Below are 25,955 nucleotides of genomic sequence, written 5' to 3'. Positions count from 1 at the left end.
ATTTATTACAATACAATTAAACATACAATACAAATACAATACAATAATACATGATACACACGTGCATATACACATATACACACACATACATACACATATATGTTTATATAGTATTGCATATAGTATATGGTGTGTATATATTATCATAATTTACCTTTATTTATTCAGTCTTAAGCTACAAAAATCGTTATGCATATTTCTGCTCTTTTGGTTTTTGGTTTTATATACTCGTAGTTGTATTCATTCATTCATCTGCTAAAAATTTGAATCTATTCAAATGAGTACTTTAAATTCGCAATTTATTTGAATTATTATTTATTCACTTATTCAATTTTCATTTATGGTTGAGTGCAGCAAATGAACAAATAAAAGTATAAGTTCGGCAATTCGCATGAGTTCTTGGAAAATGGAAATGAAAAAGTAGGTGACAGTTATACTCGATTTTCTATTTCTTTCTTTTGGTTTTTTTTTGGGCGTGGCAGCAGCAGTTCTAAAGACAGGGAGTGAGGAGTGAGTGTGTGACTTACAGCTAGAAAGCAATCTTAACTGTAATTTATATATAGAACCCAGATGCAGGCTGCATTACTCTATGTATCTAAGTATCTGTATCTTTGCATCTGTATCTAATTTCAGCTTTCTCTTTTTTTTTTGCTTCGTTTTTATCATTTTCTATCAAGTTTTTTACAGGCATGCCTCATGTGGACCTTAGTACACTAAAACTGACTCTAGTTAGTTAGTTAGTTGTTGACCTCACTGTACCTAAGACGTTTAGCGCTTTCCAAGTTTTTACTGTTACTGTATGTAGTGTGTACCTTGCTCAAGTTAAACGAATCTCAAATAATTCAACTCTATGGCTAGTCAAACTATATGCTATGTAGTACAGTGTTTGCTCACTTTGGTTTGCTCACTTGCATTTTTCTTATTAAGATTTTCTTTATGGTTTTTTTTGTTCGGTTCTTGTTGCAGTTGTTTTGTTTAACGGTTATTAGTTTGAGTTTAAATGAAACGCCAGTTTGCTCGGAGGTTCTCAATTTGTTATGTTTTTGGTTGTAGTTCGGTTCTGTATTAAAGTTTGCGTCAAAGTCGAGAGACTAATATTACAGCTATCAGCTAGGATTAAATTAGTAGGTTACTCGAATTTCCATTTTTACATATTTACAAGAGTTTAGTTTAGATTTCACGTTGCTGTATCTGTATCTTTAGTGTGTATCTGAGTGTTGTGAGTCTGTTCCTGTGTGTGTTGCTGTGTGTGAAGCTCGTTTCCAAAATAGTTAAACCAAGAAGTTTGCTGCTTCTCACTTTGACTTAAGAGCTAGGCGTCTTCTTTAGTTTCGAACAACCAAATGAATGCTCACGAGTATTTACAACGATCTAAAACTCATTGAACGAGCCAAGCAGCTCAGGGATTCAACCCTGGCTGAAGAGTGCCACCAGCGAGCTGAGTGATACACAGAGGGCAATCTGGAGTGTCTGCAGTGGAGCACCATTGATCAGCTGATCCTGTCCCGCATTGCTGCGCACGTCCATGAGGTCACGGGAGAGGGGCAGCTCGGTGGGATCGCTCAGTTCGTCGTGGCAGGGCAGCATCTCGGGTTTCAGCATAAACAGACGCACACTGATCGAGTTCTTGGTGGCCAGAGCATCGAGAGAGTCGCCAACTGCTGGTTGATGCAACGTGCCACCGCCGAGCAGCACGTCCACATCATTGTGGGCCAAGATGGCGCCACTGCTGCTGGAACCGGAGCCGGCGCCGCCATAGAACGAGCTCTGTTTGTGCAGATTCAGGTTGTCATCCATGTCCAGGCCGCCGTGTCCCAATCCCATGCCAGACACATGTCCGCCAGTTGCCTCATCGTAGTAATCGTAGCGTTTTTGCGTCTGTGCCACAGCTGCCACACCTGCCACATCCTTCTGCTGCTGCTGTTGCCGCTTGCGTCGCTGCCGCAGCTTCGACTCCACGGCATTATTCTCGGCGAGATCCGTAAACTGGCGCTGGCCACGCAACGCCTGACGCGACTTACTCGAGGCATGCTTCCTGGAGCCAATGCTGTTGCCAGCATTCAGCTCATCCAGAGTCGCATAGTTGCTGCTCATGCTGCTCACGCTGCTCACACCGTTCCCAATGCCGCCCATGCTGGCGCTGTTGCTGCCGATGGCCGTGAAGCCGCCAATGTTGAGCAGGTCCAGGATATGCGATGGCACCGGGTCCACAAAGTGCGACAGCTTCGGCTCCTGCAGTGTGCAAATGAAATTCTCCAGCGAATCCCGCAGCTGCAGGTGACGTGTGCGATTTTTCAATTCAAAGATCCATTGTAGACGACAATCGCAGATGAATTTGTTGTCTAAAAGAGTGCATGAAAGAGAGAGAGAGAGAGACAGCGAGAGAGATTGAGTGAGTGAGTGTGATAGCAGCAGGTATGAGTAGAGAAATAAAAGGCACTATTGACAGCTCAACTCGGACGGCGTACTGAAATTGCTTTTGTCAAGTTGTCGTCCATTCCCCCGGAAAAGCTGCCTATTGTGTGTCTAACCCAGGTGAGTGTGAGTGTGAGTCAGGCATGGGGTGGGAAGGGAAGGAAAGCGTCGCTTTTCCGTCTGATTTTTGCTGCTGGCCAACGCCGTCAGCTGTTAAGTGGCCGCCAGCAACAATTGGCTGTCATTTGCTGGGCAGAGAAACAGAAACAGAAACAGAGACTCCTGAATCGGATATGGCTGCCATCTACCATGACCTGACCAGACTGATGACCCCAACCATCGAACTCCGATGCCAAATCCGTTTCAGACTCTGGCCAGTTGCCAGCTACGTTTTAACTGATTTTGCCGTTAAATTCGTGCCTTCTGCCTGACTGCCAGGCTTCAATCGTTCCATGTCCATGCAAGTTAAACGCCTCAATGACATTTCCAATTTAGGCGACGCCAGAGCGGCAGCTTCTAGAGCTAGAGCAGCAGTTGCAGCTTGCCAGGATCCCACGTATCTGAGTATAACAATTCTGCAGCTACAGGATTTTGACTGTGCCTGTCTGTTGCTCTGTCACTCAGCTGAACGCCCAACTGCTGCTGCTGTCAATTATTTTGTAGTCATCCTCGTGTGTCCTGCGTGCCACAGATGACAGCAGGGGGCAACAGGCGACAACATGGGTGGAGGGGAAGGGGCGAGAGGGGAGAGGGGGACTACCGCCCGCTGCGTCTGCATCGATTTTCATTGATTCGTTTCGAGCGCAAACCAATTTGTTGTTTGGTTAGTTAAGTTCGAATGGTTTAGCCCCAAATTGAGCGCATAAATGAGAAACGGAGCAACGAAGAATCCCCAGAGATTCTAATGAAAATCACGATGCAATGAGGCGTTCAGCAGGGAAATCGCCTTTAAGTTGAGTTGTGCAAATTATTTCGTATATTTCCCTCAGACAACTCAACAGATTTCTCACATATTTCCCACACATACACTTGTATTTATAGTTAATTATTAAGCATCCATTCAAATGCTTTCAATTCGATCTATAAATGTTTGATAAAGACTGAGAGCTACTCAAATTTTCCGTTTGTTAGTTATAAACTAGTCGAATTGGTATTATTAAGTAATGCTTATAAATAAAGAGATGCATTTTCAAAATTTCCTAAGTTTTTTAGAGAATTTTACCATTTTTAGCTCAAGAACTAATTTCACCACAGCCTCATTTTAGCAGATATGAGCTTAATATTTAGTCATCTGTTATTTTTATATATACTACACATTTCCTCAAAATTTCATTACAATCGCATTAAGAATACACAATTTATTTGAGAAACAAACATAGATTCACCACTTGAGCTTACTTTAGCTCTGATTACAGAATATCTGCAAGTCAACTATGCTTATTCTCAGCATTTTCTACTTTAATCAATTAACACCCAGTCTACTGACAACAATTTGAAGCATTTTGGTGAGCTTGCAACACCGAAAATGAGCTGCCTACTTGCCAGCTAATGCCGTCATAGGCAAAAAGCTAGTTTATGGCTCGTCACAAATCTCTCGGGTATAATTAGGCCCGGTACGGTGACACAGTTTTGCATGTCAACATGCATAATTAGCATAAACGTAACAAACAAAATATTGACTCTTTGACTGGCTTACTCACTAACTGGTTGACTGACTAGCTGACATACGCAGTTAAGAGCTGTGCACATCATTATCCTTGCACACACAAAACCAGACAATGGAGAGCAAAGGATACAATGACACAGGCACTAGGCCAATTGCCTTGGGATGGAAGAGAGGGAAAGGGGAGAGTAGAGCAACAATTGGTAGGGATCTAAAGGCCGCAAAACGATGATTGGGACAATAATTCGTGGCATATATTATCTCTGAGCATGTGTGTGTGTATGTGTGTGTGTGTGTGTGTGTGTGTGTGTGTGTGTGTGTGTGTCAGAGCCCCAAAAAGTTGCCACAAAATGACAAAAGAAAACTTTCGTTGCGAAAATAGTTGGCAAATTAGTCGAAGCAACTGCAGAAGTCAAGAATAAAGCGAAAGAGAGAAGGGAAAGAGTTGAAAAAAATTCTAATTTTCCATATGAAAACATACAAAAAAAAAGCATAAATAAAGTTAAATATGCAAAGAAGCGACTCCGGAAAATGTTCCAAATGGCCAACGACAACTTGGCAACATTTAGCAAGCAAATTACAACAAAATTAACATGATAATGAAGTGGCACGACACAAAGCCTGGTCTGGGGTAGACTACAGTGTTAAAGGAGGAGCAGAAGGAAGAGAGTAGGGGGTGGGGGTGGGGGTGAATAACTGTAAACTGGCAGCTGTTTGCAGCTGACCAAATGACAATGACTTGCCAGAGAGAAAGAGGAGAGCGAACGTTACAAAAAAAGTCAACGACAATGTGCTCGAAAAAAATAGATATATCTCTATATATAGTATAAAGTATATATAGGGTTACACACACACACAGGCATAAGGACACAGAGATACTTTAGTCATATGACAAGCTTAATGTGCAGCAAGCTCTGTCTCTCTCTTACTCTATGTGTGCATAAAATACTTTTATATTTTTAATGATACTTGGCCAAAGCGGTAGGAAGTGTTTTGGTCTGCTGCACACACTCCAACACACACACACACACACACTCTAACACACACGTCCGTCTCATTTTGCAAGCAACGAACTTCGACTTGAAGTGTCCCTCTCTTTTAATATCTTCTCTGCCCCTCTGTCCCTTTGCCTCTCAGTCCTACATGACTTTCAACTCTTCCCTCCTCTTGCCTGCTGCCTGCCACATGACGTTGCAGCTTACTATCTTTCTCTATATATTTTTTTTTTTTTGGTTTTTGGCGCTGCTGCAAAAGTCGGAAACGTTTTTACGGTTAACAGAGGACATTTACATACACACACTAACACACACACACACACACACACACTCATGCAGAGGAAAGGAATAAGTGACATGCATATGCGTCTATGTGCACATTAAATTTTATTATTGTCATTTTCATAGCAATGTCCAAGCGAAGGGGATTTGACCCCTGCCCCTTCCCCCACACCACTTAGTGTTCCTTTGACTAGTAAGTTTCAAGTACTAACTGTTTGAATAAGTTCACGTATGTGCGTGTGTGTGTGTGTGTGTGTGTGCTGTGCCAACAGGCAGGCAGCCAAATTAGACTCAGCTCAACTTTGTTTGGTCACTTTTAATGCAAATAATGTCCGTCCGTCTGACTCCCTCTCTCTCTCTCCCCGCCTCTCTCTTTGTTAGTCATTCTCTGTCTGTTTGTAGAGCAGTTCATGTGTCGAAACATATTCATAATTAGTTGTCATTTCCATTTACTGCAGTTGCACATTCAGCTAACAGTTGCGATAGCAACGATGATAACACGATAAACAGGAAAGTGTCAGGCCAAAAAATTAAAAATCAAATATTATTAAGAGAGAACATTTTCAAAAATACAGCTGCAGCTCAAACATAACTATAACTATTAATTTGTTTAGTAAATTATAATATCTCATACTTCGTTTATCAATTTTCTTTAAATAATTTTCATTTTAAAAGTATTTAATCTCAAGTATAAACTTCTAACCAACTTCTTATCTCATGTAGAGAATGAAAGTTGGCTTAAGCACTTTATTATATTTCAAAATGAATTTTTGTACTGAACCGGAACCGAAAGGACAGAGCTATAATAGAACCTATTATCGAAATAGTTGTTTCGGAATTCAGAGCCGGAACCTATATTTCCCTTAGTTTGATTCCCTGATTCTACTGAAAACTTGCTTGAGAAATCTTGTCTAATTAAACTTCATAAGTAGCTTACATCAACTTCAAAAATGCTTTGTCAAAATCAATTAATTTAAATAAAAATATATTTAGTGGCAAATTAGCTGCCTTTCTTCTGTTTTGTCCTACCAGTAGCATCATCTTTTTCGGCCCCTTGGAATCGATGTATTTAGCTTTAATGGTCCAAGGGACAGTGGGTGTCATACATCATGTTGTGGCCTTGGCGTGCTCTCTAAATAGCATTTCATTAGCTCAAGTCCTTGCCGAGTTCCCAACGGCATAAAAAGAAAAACATTTATTTTAAATTTAATACACTACACACACACACACACACACACACAGACACAAATACACACTTTCGCACACATAAACACAAAGGAACAAAGAAAAGAAAGAGAGGCAAAAAATTGCAGGTCCGTTGCTTTAATTGGTTGATAGAGGGTAGCAATTTCTGTTTTTCTTTTATTTTTTGTGTGTGCTTTCTTTATTTTCTTTCTTTCTCTTTTTTTTTGGCAGCTCCTTTTTTGGCGCTGCTTCTGGACCGGCTTTAACCCATGGCAGGCAGTTGCTTCTGCAGATTGAAAAGCGCAAAGAAAATGCGCGAATTGGGGTTTGAGGCAGCTCGAAATATCAACACGCAGATGCCAAAAGTTGCCGCACATCAGCTCCTCTCCCCTCTCCCCTCCCCCTGTCCCCTCCTGCCTGCCCACACCTCAAATCAGCACAGATGCTGGCCTAGTTACCGCCTTTGTTTCTGACCGGATCCCGACCAGGCTCTTGGTTGCACAATGAATACCGCCACCGCCACCGCCACCGCCGTCGACGCCAACGCAGCTTTGTTTGAAATCAGCTCATTTTTAGCTGGTTGCCTTAGTGGACGCAGGACGAGGAGGGGGCGGTGGCAATGTGGCAACGTGGCAACTGGGGAGCCGGTTCGTTTGTGGCCTGGCCAGAGCCTTTGGCTCGGCTTGTGACCCGCTAACGCCACCAGGGGACAGGACGCACAGTTAGCACAACCATTCTCCTACTTTCTCCCTTTCTCTCTTTCTCTCCCTTTCTCTCTCTCTCTCCCTCTCTCTGTCTCTTATGTGTGCGCTGATGTTACGCTCGCTCTCTGGAGAGTTTTATCATTTTTTATTACATTGCTGGAGAGCGCTATGTATGCAAATGAAGTCGAAAGTTTCGCTTTGTATAGTTGCCTTTAGTTCGGGCCAGTTGGGAGTGCCAAATGAGTGAGGGTGTGAGTGTGGCCAAGTGGCAGCTGAACAAGCAGCAGTCGAAAACAGTTGGTAACAAGCATTGTTCAGTCCAACACTCTATGCACTCTCACTCTCTTCTAGGATACAATGCTAAAACATTCTTCTCTGGCTCTCTTTCGCTCTCTATCTCTATCTCTCTCTTTTGATATTACAAAAAAGTATAAATATAGCATATAGTTTATATGCTTTAATAGAAGAAAAATATTTTACAAGGGAAGACTGTCTTTAATCTAGCTCATTCTCTTTCTCTACAATCTTAAAATTTTAACAAAAACAAAATTTCTATACCGAAGTATAAAATGACTATCAAATTTTCAAAAATAATAATACCTTACATATGAAATTAGAAAACGTTTAGAATGTATATGAACATAAAAAGAAATAATTAAAATATCACCCACTTATACATTGGAAAATTAAAAAAATAAGGATAATGAAGGAAACCAAATTAAAAAAATTCTCCAAGTAATACAAAATATTAATTTAAAAAAATTTAGCTTTTGCAAAAATTTAGAGGACAAGTAATAATCATGACATTGTTTAGCAATATTAACAACGATTTGATAAATTTTATAAATTTTTTTAATAGTTAGCAATTGCTAGCTATCAGCTTTTTTTTAAGGGTATTCAGTCTTTGTTTTGATTTTTTTACTTTGCCCGCCCCTTTCCCATTTATTGATGCCATTACATGGATTTTTTTTGTGAACCGCCTTCGTTTTTTAATGAGCCTCCGTTCGAGTTGCAGCATTTTTTATTGAAACTTTTTTTATTTAGCTTGTTTTCTGGCTTGTTATGGGCTGTGCGTGATTTCACACGCTTCTTCGCAGTGCGTAGAGCGAGTGCGAGAGAGAAAGAGGGAGGGAGAGGGAGAAGAGAGAGTTCAGCATAAGCACTTTTATAGTGAAGAAGATATTTAATTTTGTTGCCTCCTTTTCAAGCGTCCTGCAACTTTACTCAATTTATTCAAAATCAAATGGGTTTTTCTCTTTTTATTTTATTTTATTTTATTTGCCACGCCCTCTGCACTGGCTGTTGTTCTTGTTGTGTATGTGTGTGTGTGTGTGTGTGTGTGTTTTCCCCATTGAAAGCCATTTCAATGGCCGTCGCTTTTCTCGCCAATTTTCTTTATGTTGTAGTTGGGGTCAGCTCATTGAATGTTTTTATTACGCCAAATGAATGGAAACTGCGACTGGACCCGGTCTACAGTTGTTGTTGCTGTTGTTGCTCTCTTATTTTCGCAGCGAGAAAGCCATAAAATTATATTACTTGTAAAGATTTTTCACAGCATTCTACTTTCCGCTTTTGCTGATACTTTTTGATTTTATTTCGCTTTGCTGAATTTCCGCTTGTAATTTTAATAACATTTTATAAGCAAGCTTTTAATGTTGCGCATTTTCTGCATTATTTTGTTAAATTTAGCTAAAATCGAGTGAAAAATTAAAAAGAAAAAAAAATGTAATAAACAAACAGAACGCTGATGGCAAATGGCAAACTGGCGACTTTCAATCAGCAAACAATTACAGTTTATTTCTTTCATATCAAATTATTTTTGGCAATCGAGCGTGAAGTCAAATAAGCAGGCTGAAGATCAAACACTCGACAGACAGTTGCCAGGATGTCGCTTCAGGCAACGCATCCCCCCTACCACAACCCCTCTGTGTATTTCCCTCCCTCTCCCTTCATCCACTCTTATAGCATTTGGACTGGCAAAAGGGAAAGTCATTGCAGGCGATTTAACAACTACGCTCGAGGATAAATATTTTATGAAATCGCATAAACAAATCAAAGACGAATCACAGACACAGCAACAACAACAGCAATAACTGCGGGAAAGTGGAAAAAAAAGCAAATCAAATGCGAAAGAGGGCAGCATATAAAATATATGAATGAAAAAAAAATCAAGCGCGCCGATCAAATATGACCACTCAACCGCGTTAAAGTACACACACACACACACACACATAGATAAATATATATATAGGCACAGAGTCATACGCACGTACACATACACTCATAAACATTAGCCCTTCGGCTAAACATTAAGTTGCCTTTTGCCAAAAATATTTGCACAGCTGTGGAGAGTGAGTTATGGAGAAGGGGGAAGGGGATGGGGAAGCGGCAGGGGCAGGGGGCATGTCCTGCCGAGGGTGAGCTAGTAATGTGTTTGTTATATGCTAAATCGCATAAAAAAAGAATAAGGAAAGACAGCAATCCAGACAGATATGCGCTCATAACAATAACAAGCAAAGCAACTAAACAACAGCTATAATAACAACTCCCTCCCCTCCCCCTTTAACAAACAACTCCCCCTTGAGAGCAACATGTTAGTTGCTTCATTCAATTCGCTGCCTAATGTCTTCCTGCCAAAATAGCCTTCGCATCAACAGTCAGCAATGTGAACCCTCAAGTTGGACTCCTTTTTTTTTTTTCTTTATTGAATTGTATTTAATAAAATATGTGAATATTGGCCGCGAGGGTGACTCCCTTAGCGAGGGTTGATCGAAACAACAAAGCGAAATTATATAAATAAATAATGAGACTGTTGTTGTTTGTGATTGTGGCAAGTCAAGTGGCAAGTATACATTTTTTTTTTTTCATCCACAGGTGAAAACTGAGTGAAAGGCGAGTCTATTAACAGCACCACAATACACATTATACTATAGTGTATAGACGGGCAATATATCACACAAGCAACTGACATAAATTGTGCACTCAAATGTCCGTTTGATCGGGCAACGTAACGACGTTTTCAACTGGGCTCAAACAGCTATCGCCAATGCCATTCCAATGTCATCCATCAATGCCAACACGTTTGCAACTGCGACTCTGCTGTCATCCAAGATATCGTGTGAGTGCCATATATATATATACGATTATAGTGTGTATATATAGACATATTGTAAATTGAAATTATTGCATATTGTAAAGTGGGGGGAGTGAGAGGGAGTTTGCTTATTTATGGCCAACTGCACTGCACTAATCGATGGCCACTAATGCAACTGAGAGTCCAAGCAATGCGACACTCAATACATTTCATCGCATGCTGCAATAACTTGGCCAAAATATTCAATTAAATGTTTGTCGCTTTTGCCAATTTATGTTTGCTGTCCATTCAATCGTTGCTCTCTCTAATGAGTTTTTGACATAGCTTACGGCTCTCATTACAATCCTCTAGTACGAGTATAACGACAATTCTATAAACTCGTAACAGCAAATGAGATAAATGAGCCGCATTTCTCAGCTGATATTGATAAAGTGCTCTGCAGTTGCAGTTGCAGTTGCAGCAGGTGCCACATAGTGTGGCACTAATTAGAAAGTGTGCAAGTTGATTAAGTCCTTTAGACAGCCAATATTATTGTATGCTCTTTAATTTCTGTAACTATTAACTGAATGGTTTAGTTTAAAATTATTTTCTTTTAGATATAGTATGTCAAAAGTCAAAGCTGCAAATTTTTACTTTTATTTATAAAAATTACCTAATTTTTTATTTATTAAACTACCAAATTTAAGTACGCTGTGAGATTAAATATACACTTTAACAGCTGTCCTTTCTGTATCTGCTGAATCTATCTTTTGATTGTTTCTAAACTCGTATATAACTTTATTTGTCGCGCTTATTTTTAGATCAGATTAATAGCAGCTTAATTTTAACTTCTCCTAAGAATTGGACATACTAGATTTTATTTTTTTATAACTAAATTTTAAGCTTACCTCTGCAAAAGTTTGAGCTTTCTATCTTTTAAGCGCTCTGATGTCAGAGCTCAGATAATTCTGCCCCTTATTTTGTGCTTTCAACTTGATGTAAGCCTTTAGCACCCATTTGATGGCAACAGCGTAAAATGGCTCTCAACACACATGGCCAAATTAGGTAATACGCGAAAAAGCAATAACAACAACAGCAGCAACAATAACAAGAGATTGGCTGAAATGAACTATAATCAAAGGCATTTTGTGTGGGCGCTGATGAAAAACCGCAGGTGAAAACACATCGACGGCAGGTTAATCCGTGAATAGCTGCGTCAGTCAGTCTGCCTGTCTGTGCATACATTAAGATAGATTACCGCACACACTCAAACACACACACACACACTTGTGTACAGTAGCAAATCAAGTGCTTGCAATGACAGCCATGAATTTGTATTAAAAGCAAAGCCAAAAGCTTTGAGAGTTGCCCAAATAACAGCAACAACAATAAGTGAGTTACGCTCAGTTTGCCAGTTAAATCCCCGAGTGGAGTATACACACATACACTCATACAAAGGGGGTTCGGAGAGAGGGTATCAAAGATTGGCTTACATGGGGGAAATTAACACGCCTAATGCGTTGTCTTTGGCATCGCACCTTTAAGTGCGCATAAATTATAAACAAGCTTCATTACGTTGCCAAATCTCGGAAACTTTTGGGGCGACGCCTGAAACTATGCAACGGATTTTGTGTCGCGACGCGACGCGACGCTAAGCCAAACAAGCTGAAAGCAATTGAAAGCAGTTAAGAGCATGACTCGCTGCTGCTGCTGCTGATTATAATAAATTTAACTAATAAAGCGCGTTAATGTTTAGGCATCAGTTAAAAGTGACAAAGGCAGAGGGCTTCTAGTTTTTGGAGGGTTTAGGCTGTCAAAAGATAGAAATTTTCTCGGCTGTTTTAATCGCTTAATTGGCACATTTGACAATTTAAAGTGTCAGCAACGCGGTTGAAATTGCTGGCACCAAAACTAATCCATGGCAAAGTCAGCGTGGAAATCCTATAATTCGATACAGTTTTCTCCGCATAATGATAACAATTAATTTCCAGCGATTTCAAATGTGCCACAAAAGGCGACTTGACAAAGTTTGCTATAAAATTGATGTGTGTGCGGTGAAATAGGTTATAAAATATGCAAGCTGCTTGTGAGTTGAAGTGAAAGCTAACACACACACACACGCATACACGCATACATATGTACAGCTGAATGAAAGAGAGAGAGAGGGAGACAAGAAAATGTCCGCAAGGCGTACAAAAGTTTTGCACATTAAACAATAAAAACTCATTAATAATGTGCATTTAAGTTTTAATTGAACTACTTAATAAGGAAGGGAATGGTAAGAGGGATGGTGGTAGGGAAGGGGCAGCAGAGGGGGTAGGCTTTAAAAAGACATGTAGCTGCTTTTTCTGCTTCTTCTACTTGTTTTTGTTATTGTTGTTGTTGTTGAAATGCCGTTGGGTCATGTCAAGCGACATGAAAGGAAATTGTTGTATGCTCTCATTATACATGGAAAATGGCCGCAAACAAATTGCACAGTTGCATCGCATGTGTGTGTGTGTGCGAGTGTGTGTGAGAGAGAGAGTTTATATTTGTGTGACTGTATTTGTGTTGTTTTCATTTTTATTTTTGTATGCGTCTCATGAATGCAGTTTGAGTTTATACTCAATTGAAATGTTGTTGTTGCATAGAAAGGTGCGTAATTAAAATGATGCTGCAGCTGCTGTTGTTGCTGCCACAGACAATTAAACGCATGCCACAAACAGTGCCACACAGAAAACTGTCGAACAATGAGGCAACAAGGTAAAATGAGCGATGAATTTTGTGTTTAATTGCGACAACAGACAAAAGTCTTTAAATTTATGGCCAGAAACGAGAGGCGAAGGGAGCAGACACGAGTTCTAATAGTCAAAAGAAAAGTGGCAGAGTTGTCAAGTTGCCGGAAATTGAATTCTAAAATATTTATAGTGGTCTCTCTCTCACTCTTGCTCTCTCTCTCTTTTTTTGGCTGTGTGTGGGTGGTTAAACAATTGAGTGTAGCATACTTTTTGGGGCAGGGAATGTGGCCAAGTGATTTATGCAGCATTTGGCAAATGGAACGCAACTGAAAACGAACTGAAAAACTGAATGAAATGCTACTTATGCATGCATGTCACAGTATGCGTATGTGTGTGTGTGTATGTGTGTGAGAGTATGTATGTGTCAAATTATACAATATGTATATAAAATTTGTTTGCTAAGCTCAACACAGGGCAATCAAACTGGCAAAAAAAACTTATTAGTGTGCGCATATGTTTGCCTCTCACTATGTGTGTGTGTGTGTGTGTGTGTGTGACTGTTGTAACACAATGTTTTGAGCCATAGATTTATTGTTAGCAATCAGTAGGATTTGCTGGCAGGATATGCGCCAGGACAGGACAGCACAGGACACGGTCGACATTGACTATCGAAAGTCAATTTCGGGTGCGTGTCACATGCTCATTTGTCCAGTTTATGGCCCAACATCATTTGCTCGACCATTTTTCGTCTATGATGCAGCAGGAGAGGGTGCTATGGGGAGGGGGAGGGGAGGGAGGGGGAGATTGGTAGGCGCCTTTTATGCCTTTCAATAAATTCACGCTTCCGGCCGCAGTGCCTAATACCTGTTTATTGTTGTTTGTGTTGACGTCGTTGTAGTTGTTGTTGTTGTTGTTGAAATTGTTGTTATTGTCGAACAAATGCAATTTTAAGCTGCAGCACATTGCATGCATTATAAATGAGCTAAAACAGCCGGCAATAGAAAGTTTAATTCAGTGTCCTTTTGTACAGGATACGACAACAAGCCAGGGATTACTTTCCACATGATGCCAAGTTGAGCCATAGGATCAGGAACAAACTAAGCCTTGTCTCAATTCAAAGCGCGTCATAATGACAAATCAAATGAGATATTTGCAACCAGCAGCATAAATTACAGTATAATGATATGACAACCCTGAACAATGTTTAAAAAGTAACTTCAATTAAAGTCAATAAAAAAAAAAAGCCAAATTTTTATTAAAATCTATTGTTTCATAAGATTTGACAGTGTTGGAAAACGGAGAAATGAGCAATTCAGGTGAAATAATAAAAAAAATTAATTTCACAAGTATTAAATTCGTTTACTTTACAGTTCAATGACTTTTCAACGGAAAATGATCGTAGAGTTCACTTTGAAGACAGAAAAAAAAATGATTTCTCCAAAGCGGGTTAAATCAAAAAAATTCTAACAAGTTGCGCGTATGAAAATTCATAGAGTTCCAACTGAAACACTTTATTAACTGGAAAACATTTGACAGCAAAAAAAAAAAAAAAAAAAGAAGTAGAGAAAAACTTTTTAAAAAAATAATCAAATTGTAGTTTTCAGCTGTCAGTTTCATGCGAATGCCATGTATATGGGACTTTGAAGAGGCGTCGCGCAAAATAAAAAAAAGAAATCTGTTAGAAATCCTATTTATATTTCGAAACAATAACCATTCAATTCGAGCTAACGACTGGGATCCAAGCTACAGCGCATAACGAACCAATTGAGCCGGACACGGACTCGGACTGGTATAGAAATAGGAGAAGGGAAGGGGACGGGGAAGGGGATGGGGGCAGGGTTAGGGCACCTTTTGGGGTGCAAGTGTTGTCGCATTTATTACCAGTGTTGCTGCTGTTGGCAAATATGTGGAAAAACAGGCATTGGCTTTAAACTGAAAGCATTCGAAATGGTCCTAGGTCCTGGCCACAGGCGCGACGACACAAACAAAACGTGCGACGCATACAAATAAACAAGGATCCAACAGGCACACACACATGTGAGTGGCACAGTGTGTGTGTGGGTGTGTGGTTTGCTGGTCAGCAATGTCGTCCAACGGAATTGAAACAAATGCCACAGCACTGGGCGTGCCTATAAATTTTTTACAAAATACGTGGGCATAGGTGCAGCTGTAGCCCTGGCTGCAGCAGACCATGGCACAAACAAACAAACAAACAACACAAAACCACGCACACACACACACACACACACACTCACACACAGCTATACAGCGAGTCTTCAAAAGGACAAAACTCGAGCATTGTTTAGGTTCAGTGTTTGGCTCGCAGACATCAAATGGCATTTAAATGCAGGCAGCATGTGCTAGAATGAAGCAAGCAGCAGAGCGACAGAGAGGGAGAGAGAGAAATAAATACCCCAGCAAGCAGCAGAGGGACAGAGAGGGAGAGAGAGAAATAAATACGCCAGCAAGCTACTCAAAGCAGTTCAACTAAAGTGTTTGAATTTCAACAAATTCTCTGCTTCAATACGTTGACAAATTTTCACAAAATTAATGATATTGTGTGAATACAGTTCTTCCCCCTCCACAGCCCCTGTTTGTCAATCAGTTTTGGCTTCATGCGCTGCCTGTCAATGCCAATTACATAAGAGTCAAGTCTGCCACAAATCACAACGTGCTCGCCGAAGCTTGACGCTCTCCAAGATTACCAATCTATCTATCTATCTATCTATCTATCTATCTATTTAACTGTCTGTCTCTTTTTCGCACTCTTTTGATATCACTGCATCTCTATCTGTGTTTGTGTCTCTGTTTCTGTTGCTGTCTCTGTTGCTGTAGCTAACTGCTTGATGCATGTGCTTGCAATCTGTTAAGGTTCATGTACATCATTTGTCCTGGCGCTAATGGAAATCCCTCAGTTGATGCCACTTCACTTCACTTAGCTGAGGCGTAGCTGCAGCTTCAACTCTTGATGTGCATTTGTCAAATAGTTGTGCTGCTTCAGCGACTCATGAAGTGTCCAAAATGTTGCACACCTTCTTCGCACGCCAACTTGGCCAACTTCTTTGGCAGTTGTTGCAACTCGTTGCCAAGTCCCCGGATAGCTGCACAAAAATTCATTCTGGCGTTCGATTAGTTGACGCGCAGTTGGCAAATACTTTGGGCCAGCACCTCTCCTCTCCCCCCTCCCCCTCCCACTCCCCTGTCTGACTCCTTCAAACTGGTTGTCACTTGGCATGTGATGTGGCCACGACTCGCAGCAGTTGCTGTTGCACGTTTTATGGCCACAGTGGCAACTTTATCCTTAACCCAAAACGTCAACGTCTGTTTCGTGTTCATCCTCGTTCTCATTCTCGTGTTCATCCTCATCCTCATCCCCATCCTCTTCCTGGTGACGTTTCTCACATGTTCGCTGCATTTCTGTTGCAATTTTTATGTGCTTTTATGCACTTGAGGCTGCTTCTGACTGCTGCCTGTCTATCTGCCCCCTCCCCCTCCTCCTCCTCCTCCTCCTGCCACTGACCTGCCTCACGCGTCAACACTTGCACCCAATGAACGAAAAGTGTTGCATCTTTTAGGCGTCTTCCCAATGTCTACTTATTTTTTCTTTTTTTTTTTTGAGAACTTATAAATTTGTTATGCGTCAAATTGAGCAAATTTTTAAGCATTTTGCCAAAGATGTTCAAGTTCTCAGTGGCGTTGAGCTCTTGATTGAGGTAATTCAGCAAATAAAAAGCACTTAGTATATTTATTTGCTAATTTTTAAAGTGTTCAAGTGTTTAAATTTACTATTTATATCAGCAAATGTGAAAATATTGTAAAAATATATGTATTTATATTGTAAATGCATGTGAGTCTTAATTAAATCAATAATATTAAATAATAATAATAACAAATTAATCGCTTATTATTTGTATTTCATATATGAATGCATATCAGCTCATTAGCTTTATTAAAGTACGCTCAATACATATAAAAAAAATTGAATAATAATACCAATTTCATAATTTTCTATTTTATTTTCCCTTTATATTTTAAAATTGCTATGAAAGCACATTAAAGCTCAGCTAATTAGTTTGATTATGCTCTCCAAAGTCTGTCCGATATGTTGCTGTGAAATTATTATTCTATATCTCACTAATTCGCTTATTCAACTTGCTTCAAAGTCAGTTGCACTGCATTCATTTGGCGAAAGTGTTTGGTTCATTAGAAGCTTTTAGCCAACTTTGCAATGTCAGCAGAAAGTTAAAAAATTGAATTATTATATTTTTTTTTTATATACATATATGTTTATTTTTGCTATTTAACTTTTGCGAACAGACGCTGAGAGACCAACATGAAGCGTTCTAATCAAGCATTTGACGTTGCACTATGCAAAGTTAACAGAGTATGTATAAGTGTGCAATGGAATGTATGTGTGTGTGTGTGTGTGTTTGGTTGTGTGTGTGCATAATCACTGCACATGAATTAAAAACTTTTCGGCAAGCGAAAATATTTTGCAGTTTAAAGCAATTTGAAGTCATTTGTAGCCAATTTACAAATGTCTGACTGCCTGCCATTGCATGTGCATGTGTGTGTGTGTGTGTGTGAAAGTGTCTGCTCTGTGTGTATGTGTGTGTGTGTATATATAGCTTCAATGCAATTACGATTCACATACACTTCAAACACGGCTTTTGTATGCCAATGCGCTTAGCCTTACTGTCGTTTAACATCGCCCTTTTATATCCTGTAAGTTTGCTAATGAGTCTAAAGGGCAAGCTGAACTATAAACTAAGCCAATTTGTTGGTTTAAAGAGATTTATTTTTATTTTAGCTTATAGTTTTTATTTAATGTAACTTATAGACTGCTTATGTGGTGTATTTAATGGGTAACTTTTAGTTGTGTATACCTTTCAAAGCATAACTTTTTTGTTTTGACTTAAATGAGTCATGCTAATGGCAAACCATTAGCAAAAATTTCGCTTGCTGACACAGACACATGTGAGCTGATTTGTCTATGTGTGTGTGTGTGTGTGTGTGATAATTAAGTTGCATTTGTTACTGTGTGTGTGTGTGTGTATTGGTGTGTGTGTTTGTTGACTGCAACTTTGCTAAATGAAAGAGAAATGCGATTTTGAAGGCTGTTGTTAAATATTTAAATGTATTCCTTGGGCCAAGGCATTCTAACTATTTCTGTTACCGTTATAATTGTTAGCACTGTTGTTGTGGTTGCTTGTTTTATTATTACTGTTATTATTTTTGTTGTTGTTGTTGTTGTTGCTATTACAGCCGCTGATTACACAGCGTTTACGTCAAAGCTTAATTGCGGAATACGCTAAAAATAAAATGGCTGAAAGTGTACGAGAGTTGTTTTTCAAGGCAATGCACCAGCAGGTCATTAGGCAGCCTTGACAAACGCTTTTAATACCCTGTAATTACTATAGGAATGTCTTCAAAGAGTTTATAATAGTCACTTTGGAAGTGAAGGTCGTGCTTTTTATTCAGAAGAAATATTAAGACGAATTTTCTTTAGCAAAAATATTTAATAGCTAAGGTTGACAGTCAAGGCTCTATATATAGTACATTCACTTCCAAATTACCTAAAATGGGTATCTGCCCAAATAATGGGATATATTGACATTTTAATTGAAGGCTTGGCCTAATTATATACTGTAAAAAGGCTTAAAACTCAACGACAAAAGCGATTAGATATTTTAAAATTATGTGTATAATAAATGACAACATATAGTAAAAGCTATTATTATTTTATAATTGTTTATTGATAAGGAAGTTTGAAAAATGACAGCATGCCAACAATATGGACATTCAGATGCACTTAATAATTCACTTTAATTTAACTTTTAATTGGGCTAATCAACACGCTAATAGCTAGCGCTATTAACTTGGCCAGAAACACACACACACACATGTTCTCTGTCTCTTTCTGTGTTGCTGCCTATTTTCATTGCGGGCAACATATTTTATTGCTATGAGTTTTGCAATGGAGTTGACTCCATAAAGTGCGACATAAAGTGTGGCAAAGAGAGAGAGAGAGAGACAGAAGAGGAGTGAGTGGAGTTAAAAGGAGAGAGAATTTATGTTGAGTGGCTGGAATGCCGTTGGCCGCTTGCAAAATTGCACTTTAATGACTAATTTGGTTTTTGTGCACGCCGCTGGCAAACAGTTGCCAGTTGTCAGTTGTCAGTTGTAGCGAGCTCTTGCATCGAGTTGGGTCCAGTTATAGTTCTAGTGTATGCAATTAACAAAGTGCCAGAGCGAGAGACAATATGTTCATGCTCCCACTCACTCACTCTTCCCATTTACTATGGCTGTCTTTCTCTCGGAGAATGTTGCACGTTTCCAAGTGTCGACGGAAGCGCACACTTGAGCAATGACGATATGACATTTCCTTAATGAAGCCAACAAACACGCACACTATCTATGTGTGTGTGTGTGTGTGTATCACTTTTCTCCCTCTGCTTCCGCTCTTCTCTCTCTCTTTCTCTCTGTACGCTGGCTAATTGTGTGCTTAGACAAAACCTACAAGACCCCGGGTCACACTGTGTGCGCTGTCATAAAACTTTATGGCAGCCCCAACCCCTATTTCCCCTTCCCCTTCCCCTTCTTCTTCCCTTTTCGACCACCTTTACAGACAAAGCTGAGCTCAGCTCATTTGCCCAGTTGGCCAACGTGGCGTATGTGTAATTATAATAACTTGCAAGGTTTTTGGCATCAGTTGTTCAGTTGCTGCATGTCATTTAGTCAGTTTATCAGTTTATCAGTTAGTTGTCCCCCCCTCTGCCCACCGTCTTCTCTTTCTGCCCACAAATTAGCTGTCAAAGCTTACATTTGCATTGTGTAAGCAGAAAACGCAACTCACCTGACACCAACAGCTCACTGGTGCTGTTGACCAAATTGTCCATAATTGGCTGAAACGTGTAGAACGTCAGTGTTTCCAATTTGTTGGCCTGCACATTGATTGACAGCAACGCCGGTGTGCCACGCAGCAGCCCATTGTCAATTTTCTTCAGCAAATTATTGCGCAAATTCAAAGTTTTCAAATTGTTCAGACCGTCCAAGGCACGCTCCGAAATGCGCTGAAAAAATACATAGAAAATCAAGAGTTTATAAACATAATTTCGACAATTGAAAGATATTAATTCAATATACCCAATAAAATACTTTTAAATTCTAAAGATGAAAATATTTTACTTTCTTACTTTTAATTAGAAATAAAATATGAAACTAACATCATTTTGAAATTTAATATTTTTTGTTCATAAAAGCTAGCATTTCTTTCAGATTCTCAACTTAAAATTGAGCTAGTTATTAAGCTGATTTTCAATTTTATTTTGCGTTAGCTTTTGATTTATATTTATTTACAATCAACTGTATATTTCGCATTTATAATATTTTTAAAACTTTCCGTTTAATAGATTTTTTTTTCTCTCAACGGTTAGAGCTTTGTTAAAACAGTATCAATTTCAAATTTTTGATATGCTTGTGCATTAAGCTTCAGATTTTGAGTTCAGCATTTAAATTTATTTATTCAAGCTTGAACATTGTTGTAATTGATTTATTTTGTAAATATATTTAAAAAAAAAATAATAAATAGAATAAAACTAGCTAAAATCTCGGTCATTTCAATGTCAGCACAAATGCATTTGCTTTAAAAATATACGAGTATCATGTTTAATTGTGTTTATGCAACAATATCATCTCTCTTCTTTTTTCACTTTTTCTGCCGTTCATCTTGCTAACCTCACATCTTTTTGCTTTTTGCCTTTATGTTCTTTTTTATGTTTTGCTTGGGCGACCGAGCAAGCAAAAAAATATTTGCTGCCATTTCTCCGCATTTCTGCGTATTATTTTCATTGTTTTTCCAACAGTTTTCACTGTTGGCCCCGCGTATTGTCATTGTTGTTATTGTTGTGCTCTCTGTCTTTGTTTGTGTATTTATTTATGCATATATACGAGCATATATGGTCATGTATGTCATATATACAATAATATGAACACACAAACAATACATATATCCACCATATGTAGATGCATGTTTTTTTTAACTTGTATGTTCCAATTCGTTTGTCTTGAATTTTATTATACGGCGCCGACGAAAAAAAAGTGTTTATTTTCGTGTAGTGAAAGTTGAGGAACATTTATTTATATGGCAATTCTGCCTTCCTGTTTGCCATTATTTAATATTCAATATGCTTTGTCTACTGAAATGGAAAAATTATGCATATTAAATGCCAACAATCCAAAGAGACATGTGCCGTTATTTATACCCCGATTTTCGTTCCCCTTTTCCTGCTGCCAATTGTGAAGACATTGAAAAATACGCGAACGTGTATCTCGGCCACAAAGTGAAAGAGCACACACACACACACACACACACACACACACACACACACACACGCAATTTATATAGGGAATGCCCCTAACCATCCTTGTGATATCACATATCTCGGTAGTTTGTTTGTTTGCCATGCTGATTGACATAAAAAAATATATTTTATTGCGATATTTTGTTAGTTTGATGAGCGACACTTGGCGTTTTTACGAGGCGCCGCCAATTTATCGGCTCGAACCAACACAAGAAAAAAAAATTGTTGTTGTAATTTATGTTCGAGTTATGTGGCAAGTACGTAAACAAAAGTTATGATCAAGAAAAATGGTGAACATGCACAAACACTTAATATAATCAGACGAATAAAGGAAAAACAAATTCGAAAATATTTATCAAACACAATTAATTTGTATAATAATATAATTAATATTGTTTGAAGCAAGCAATAATACCGAAAACGGGCTGGACCTTTGAAATTTGGAAAATTGAAACGGATTTACCAACTTTAAACTATCATAACTTTGTTAAAACTGGACCGATTTTCAAGCGGAATTCCATTTTGATTATGGTTTGGCGTCCAAAATCATTCTGCATTCAAATTTAATAAATTTTGAAAAAAAAAATATTTTCATCTAGATCATGGGATTGATGCTAAGGGTCCCCCCTTTGATATTTTGAAAATTCAAAATTTTAAATCTCAAGTTTTCACTTTTAATGAAGTCCTTACACCGTAATTAGTATAAATCAAGAGTTAAAACTTGATTTTGACACCTTTCATTTTTCTGTAAAAAATCATGCTGAATTTGACAAAAGTTTTGACTTGTATAGTTGCGAGGTCAAAGGTCTGACCAACTTCCAGCATTCATAACTTTGTCAAAACTGGACCGATTTTCAAACGGAATGCCATTTTGTTTATGGTTTGGCCTACTAAGTCATTTTGCATTCAAATTTAATAAGTTTTGTAAAAAAAAATATTTTCCTCTAGATCATGGGTTCGATGCTAAGGGTCCCCCCTTTGATATTTTGAAAATTCAAAATTTTAAATCTCAAGTTTTCACTTATAGTCAACTCCTTATATCGTAATTAGTATAAAACAACACTTTAAACTTGATTTTGACAATGTTCATTTTTCTGTAAAAAATCATGCTAAATTTGACAAAAATTTTGACTTGTAAAGTTGCTAGGTCAAAGGTCTGACCAACTTCCAGTATTCATAACTTTGTCAAAACTGGACCGATTTTTAAACGGAATGTCATTTTGATCATGGTTTGCCATCTTAATTCATTCTGCATTTAATTTTTTTTAATATCTTTAAAATAAATAATGTCCATTTTCTGTACTATAGTTTATTAGACTCAAATTAACTCACTTCGCTGTTTATCTATTTAACTCTGTAACTGAAACTTGCTTAGCTTTTTATGTTGTGTCAGAGAAAAAATACGCAAACCCAAAAACCCGAGCAGCTAAACCTTTTAACAGCAAATGATTTATGAAGTACGCAGAACAGACATAACACAAAAAAAATAAGAAATGAAAAGGAGAAGGAGAAGAGATGAGATGAGAAAAAAAGTGAAATGGATAACCCAAGAAAAACATGCAACGCAATTTGCTTTTATTGAAAACGACAAGAAAGCCCCAAAAGAGGCCAAAGGAATTTTTGGTAGCAAAGCAAAGTCAAGCCAAAAACATATGGCGACAGCGGAGAGGGAGAAGAGTTCCAGTTCCGTACCCGGAGACCGAAACAATGCGACACTGAGGCGATAACAAGCCCAATCATTATGGCTATGACTATGACTATGACAATGCCGGAGACAGAGGACAGAAGACAGAACAAGAAGCCACAGTTGGAGAAGATTGTCAGCATCAGCATCAGCTTCAGTACGAGCATCAGCGAAGATGCTGGCCAAAAACACTTGAGCCGCACTTGAGATGGCAGTGTGTGTGTGTGTGTGTGTGCGTGTGTGTGTGTGTGTGTGACACATATGCGAGTTGTCTGGGTGTGACATGATATGCGAGCACTTTGTAAAATGGAAAAATAAAACACGCAGCAAAATGAAAAGCAAAGACATTGGCGAGCTTCTAACAATGTTGGCCAGGATATGCAGGATTTGTGCTTATCGTTGTTAACCCACGCTTCTACAGCTGCCACACACACACACACCCAAACACCCATACAGTGAAAGCTAAGCGACATTTTTTATTTACACTGGCCGAGGCCATTTTTATGGCGAGACACAGACACACAGAAGGGTCCTTGCATATCAGATGGCCAAAAGGAGTGCCATAAATCCATTATTCCATGATTTGTTATTCAATATTTTGTAAGTAGATTAACTTGCAAGGCGCACATTTGTTTGCCACCAAAGGCGCTGAAAGGATAATGCCACAGCAGGACAACTTAGCTGTGTATCTTTGGCCGAGAATTAAGCTGTCTCTCTCTCTCTCTCTCTATCTAACTGTCTCTGTTTGTGGTCTAAGCCTTGTCTTGTGGCGCCCCGAAAACATAATTTACCAATCTATTTATCATATTAGCGCCTACTCGGCAAACAGCGGGCGGCAAGTGGCAAGTGGCATGTGGCAAGTAGAGACCCAAAACTGAACTGAACTCAGCTCAACTCAACTCAGCTGAGTGACCACTTAAATCACCACAAAAATGGACATTCGAATTGAATTTATGACACCCGGCAAAGTTGTTTGTATTTGTGTGTGTGTGTGTGTGTATTGCCCCCAAGGATGTGCTATTTATGACCTTGCCCCTTCTCCTACTCCCGCTCTGTTTCTTATGGTCAGTTGGCAATTTATGGCCACTTAAGTGAGCCATGAGATAAACTTGACCAAACTCGAACTTGAAGCACAATAAAAAATAAATATATATATTATTTTTAGATACACATTTATTCATCTATTTGAACTCACCTCGATGCGATTGTCATCCAGTTCGAGTTCACTCAGACTCCAGAGTTCGGCAAACACGGTGTCACCAATAAAGTTGAGATTATTGCGCGTTAATTTGAGTAAATTGAGATTTCCCAGTCCGCGAAAGATCTCGCTGGTTAGGACATTGATCTGATTGTGGGCCAAATTCAAGTAGGTCAAACGTGTCATATCCACAAAGAGTCCTTCGTGCAGCGTGCTTATGTTGTTGTTGTTCAAATAGAGACGCTCACAATGTGGCAAGTTGCGGAATGCATAACGATCCATCTCAAAGATCTGATTGTGCTCCAAGTTGAGTTCACGCAGTCGAACGTGATTGGCAAATGCATCCTGATCGAGGGCCATTATATGATTGTTGTTCAGTATGATGCGCTCGAGGAAGGGTAGATTGGCGAAGGCATAGCTCTTGACGATCTCCACTTGGGAGTACTCGATGACAATGCTGCTCAGATTCTTCAGGGGCTCAATGATCATGCTGGGTATATAGTCGAGACGTGCATTGTTCTGTATGACGAACTTGAGTTCGCGCAGACTCTTCTGCTGATAGAAGCGCGTCCAGGTCGTGTCATTCTGATGCAGTCCCTCCGAGAAGACCCAGCACTCGGCCTTCTGCACGGGAATGTGATTCTCATCCGGCGTGCAATAGCACATGAGTTTCATGTCACGTCGCCGTGTGCAGAAGCCGGTGCTGTCCATGGGTCCGTTATAGCCAGTGCTGCCTGTGGACGCACCGAATGCCGTTGAGCTGCGATAGTAGCCATTGTTGCTGCCATTGCTGTTGCCATTACTGTTGCTGGTTACCGCCGAGGTGGCAACTGAGGCGCCTGTGCTGCTGCCACGCCCCCGACTGCGACGCTCCTCCTTGTCCCGGGAGCGGGCGTCAAGCGGCGCGATGAGGCAGCAGCTGAGCATCAAGATGGCCAGAAGTGACGCCATTTTATGGCGCTGATGATGCGGCAACATTGAAGCCGTGTGCCTCACGTGGCACGTTGCGTTGTTGCCTGTAACGATGAAGCAAACCAGAATGACTCAGTCAATAAAATTTGTTTATCTGCCACAAAAAAGCAGGGTAAGCTTAAGCTAGAGTCATAAAACCAAGCACAGATGAAAAGTGTACAGCAAATTTCTCCCTTTTCACTGGAAATGATTGAAAATTTTGTAGCTACAAGTACGTTTCTTCCTCTCCCCCGCCCACCATCAATTCCTTTGATATTATTATTTTCTTATAACCAAAAGTTAAGAACTGTTTTTCACCAACTCAAATTGCGCACATCAAAATTTGTTGCCGCATTAAAAAGCAGCTGAGAAATTCGGTGAAACACCTCTTCAATTTCCGGAGTGTGGGCTTTCCCATTTATTTATTATCCTTAAAAGAAAATACGTCTTTCAATTGTGGAAGAAAACCCGTTTTCCATGCCATGCTTCAAAAGTTAAAACGCTCCATAAAAATGCTAATTAATGTTGTTAACTTTTTACTTTTCGCTCATATTTCATTTGTCTCGCTCTCTCTTCGCTGCTCCATCTCTCTTTCACTCGCTCCCACTGGTTTTTGGGCCTTTCTCATTTTCCGGTTTATTCGTTGAAAGGTTCATGACATTGCCGTTTTCTGTTGCTGTTGTTGCTGTTGTTGTTGTGCCTCCTGCTGACTTTTTGCTGCTTTC

The 25,955-nt window shown here is 39.3% G+C and overlaps 1 protein-coding gene across 1 annotated transcript; it reads right to left on the bottom strand.

The window, feature by feature from the left end:
* Positions 1-462: 462 nt before the first annotated feature.
* Positions 463-25,257, bottom strand: LOC117788309 (connectin). The gene is made up of 3 exons (XM_034627039.1): positions 24,277-25,257; positions 19,891-20,107; positions 463-2,342 (listed from the first exon to the last, which is right to left on the bottom strand). The coding sequence occupies exons 1-3, from the start codon at positions 25,255-25,257 to the stop codon at positions 1,408-1,410; spliced, it is 2,133 nt and encodes a 710-aa protein (XP_034482930.1). The 3' UTR covers positions 463-1,407.
* Between the last annotated feature and the right edge of the window lie 698 nt (positions 25,258-25,955).

The sequence above is a fragment of the Drosophila innubila genome, assembly GCF_004354385.1.
Source record: "Drosophila innubila isolate TH190305 chromosome 3L unlocalized genomic scaffold, UK_Dinn_1.0 0_D_3L, whole genome shotgun sequence".
NCBI lineage: Eukaryota > Metazoa > Arthropoda > Insecta > Diptera > Drosophilidae > Drosophila > Drosophila innubila.
This window is presented reverse-complemented; position numbering and strand designations above follow the sequence as displayed.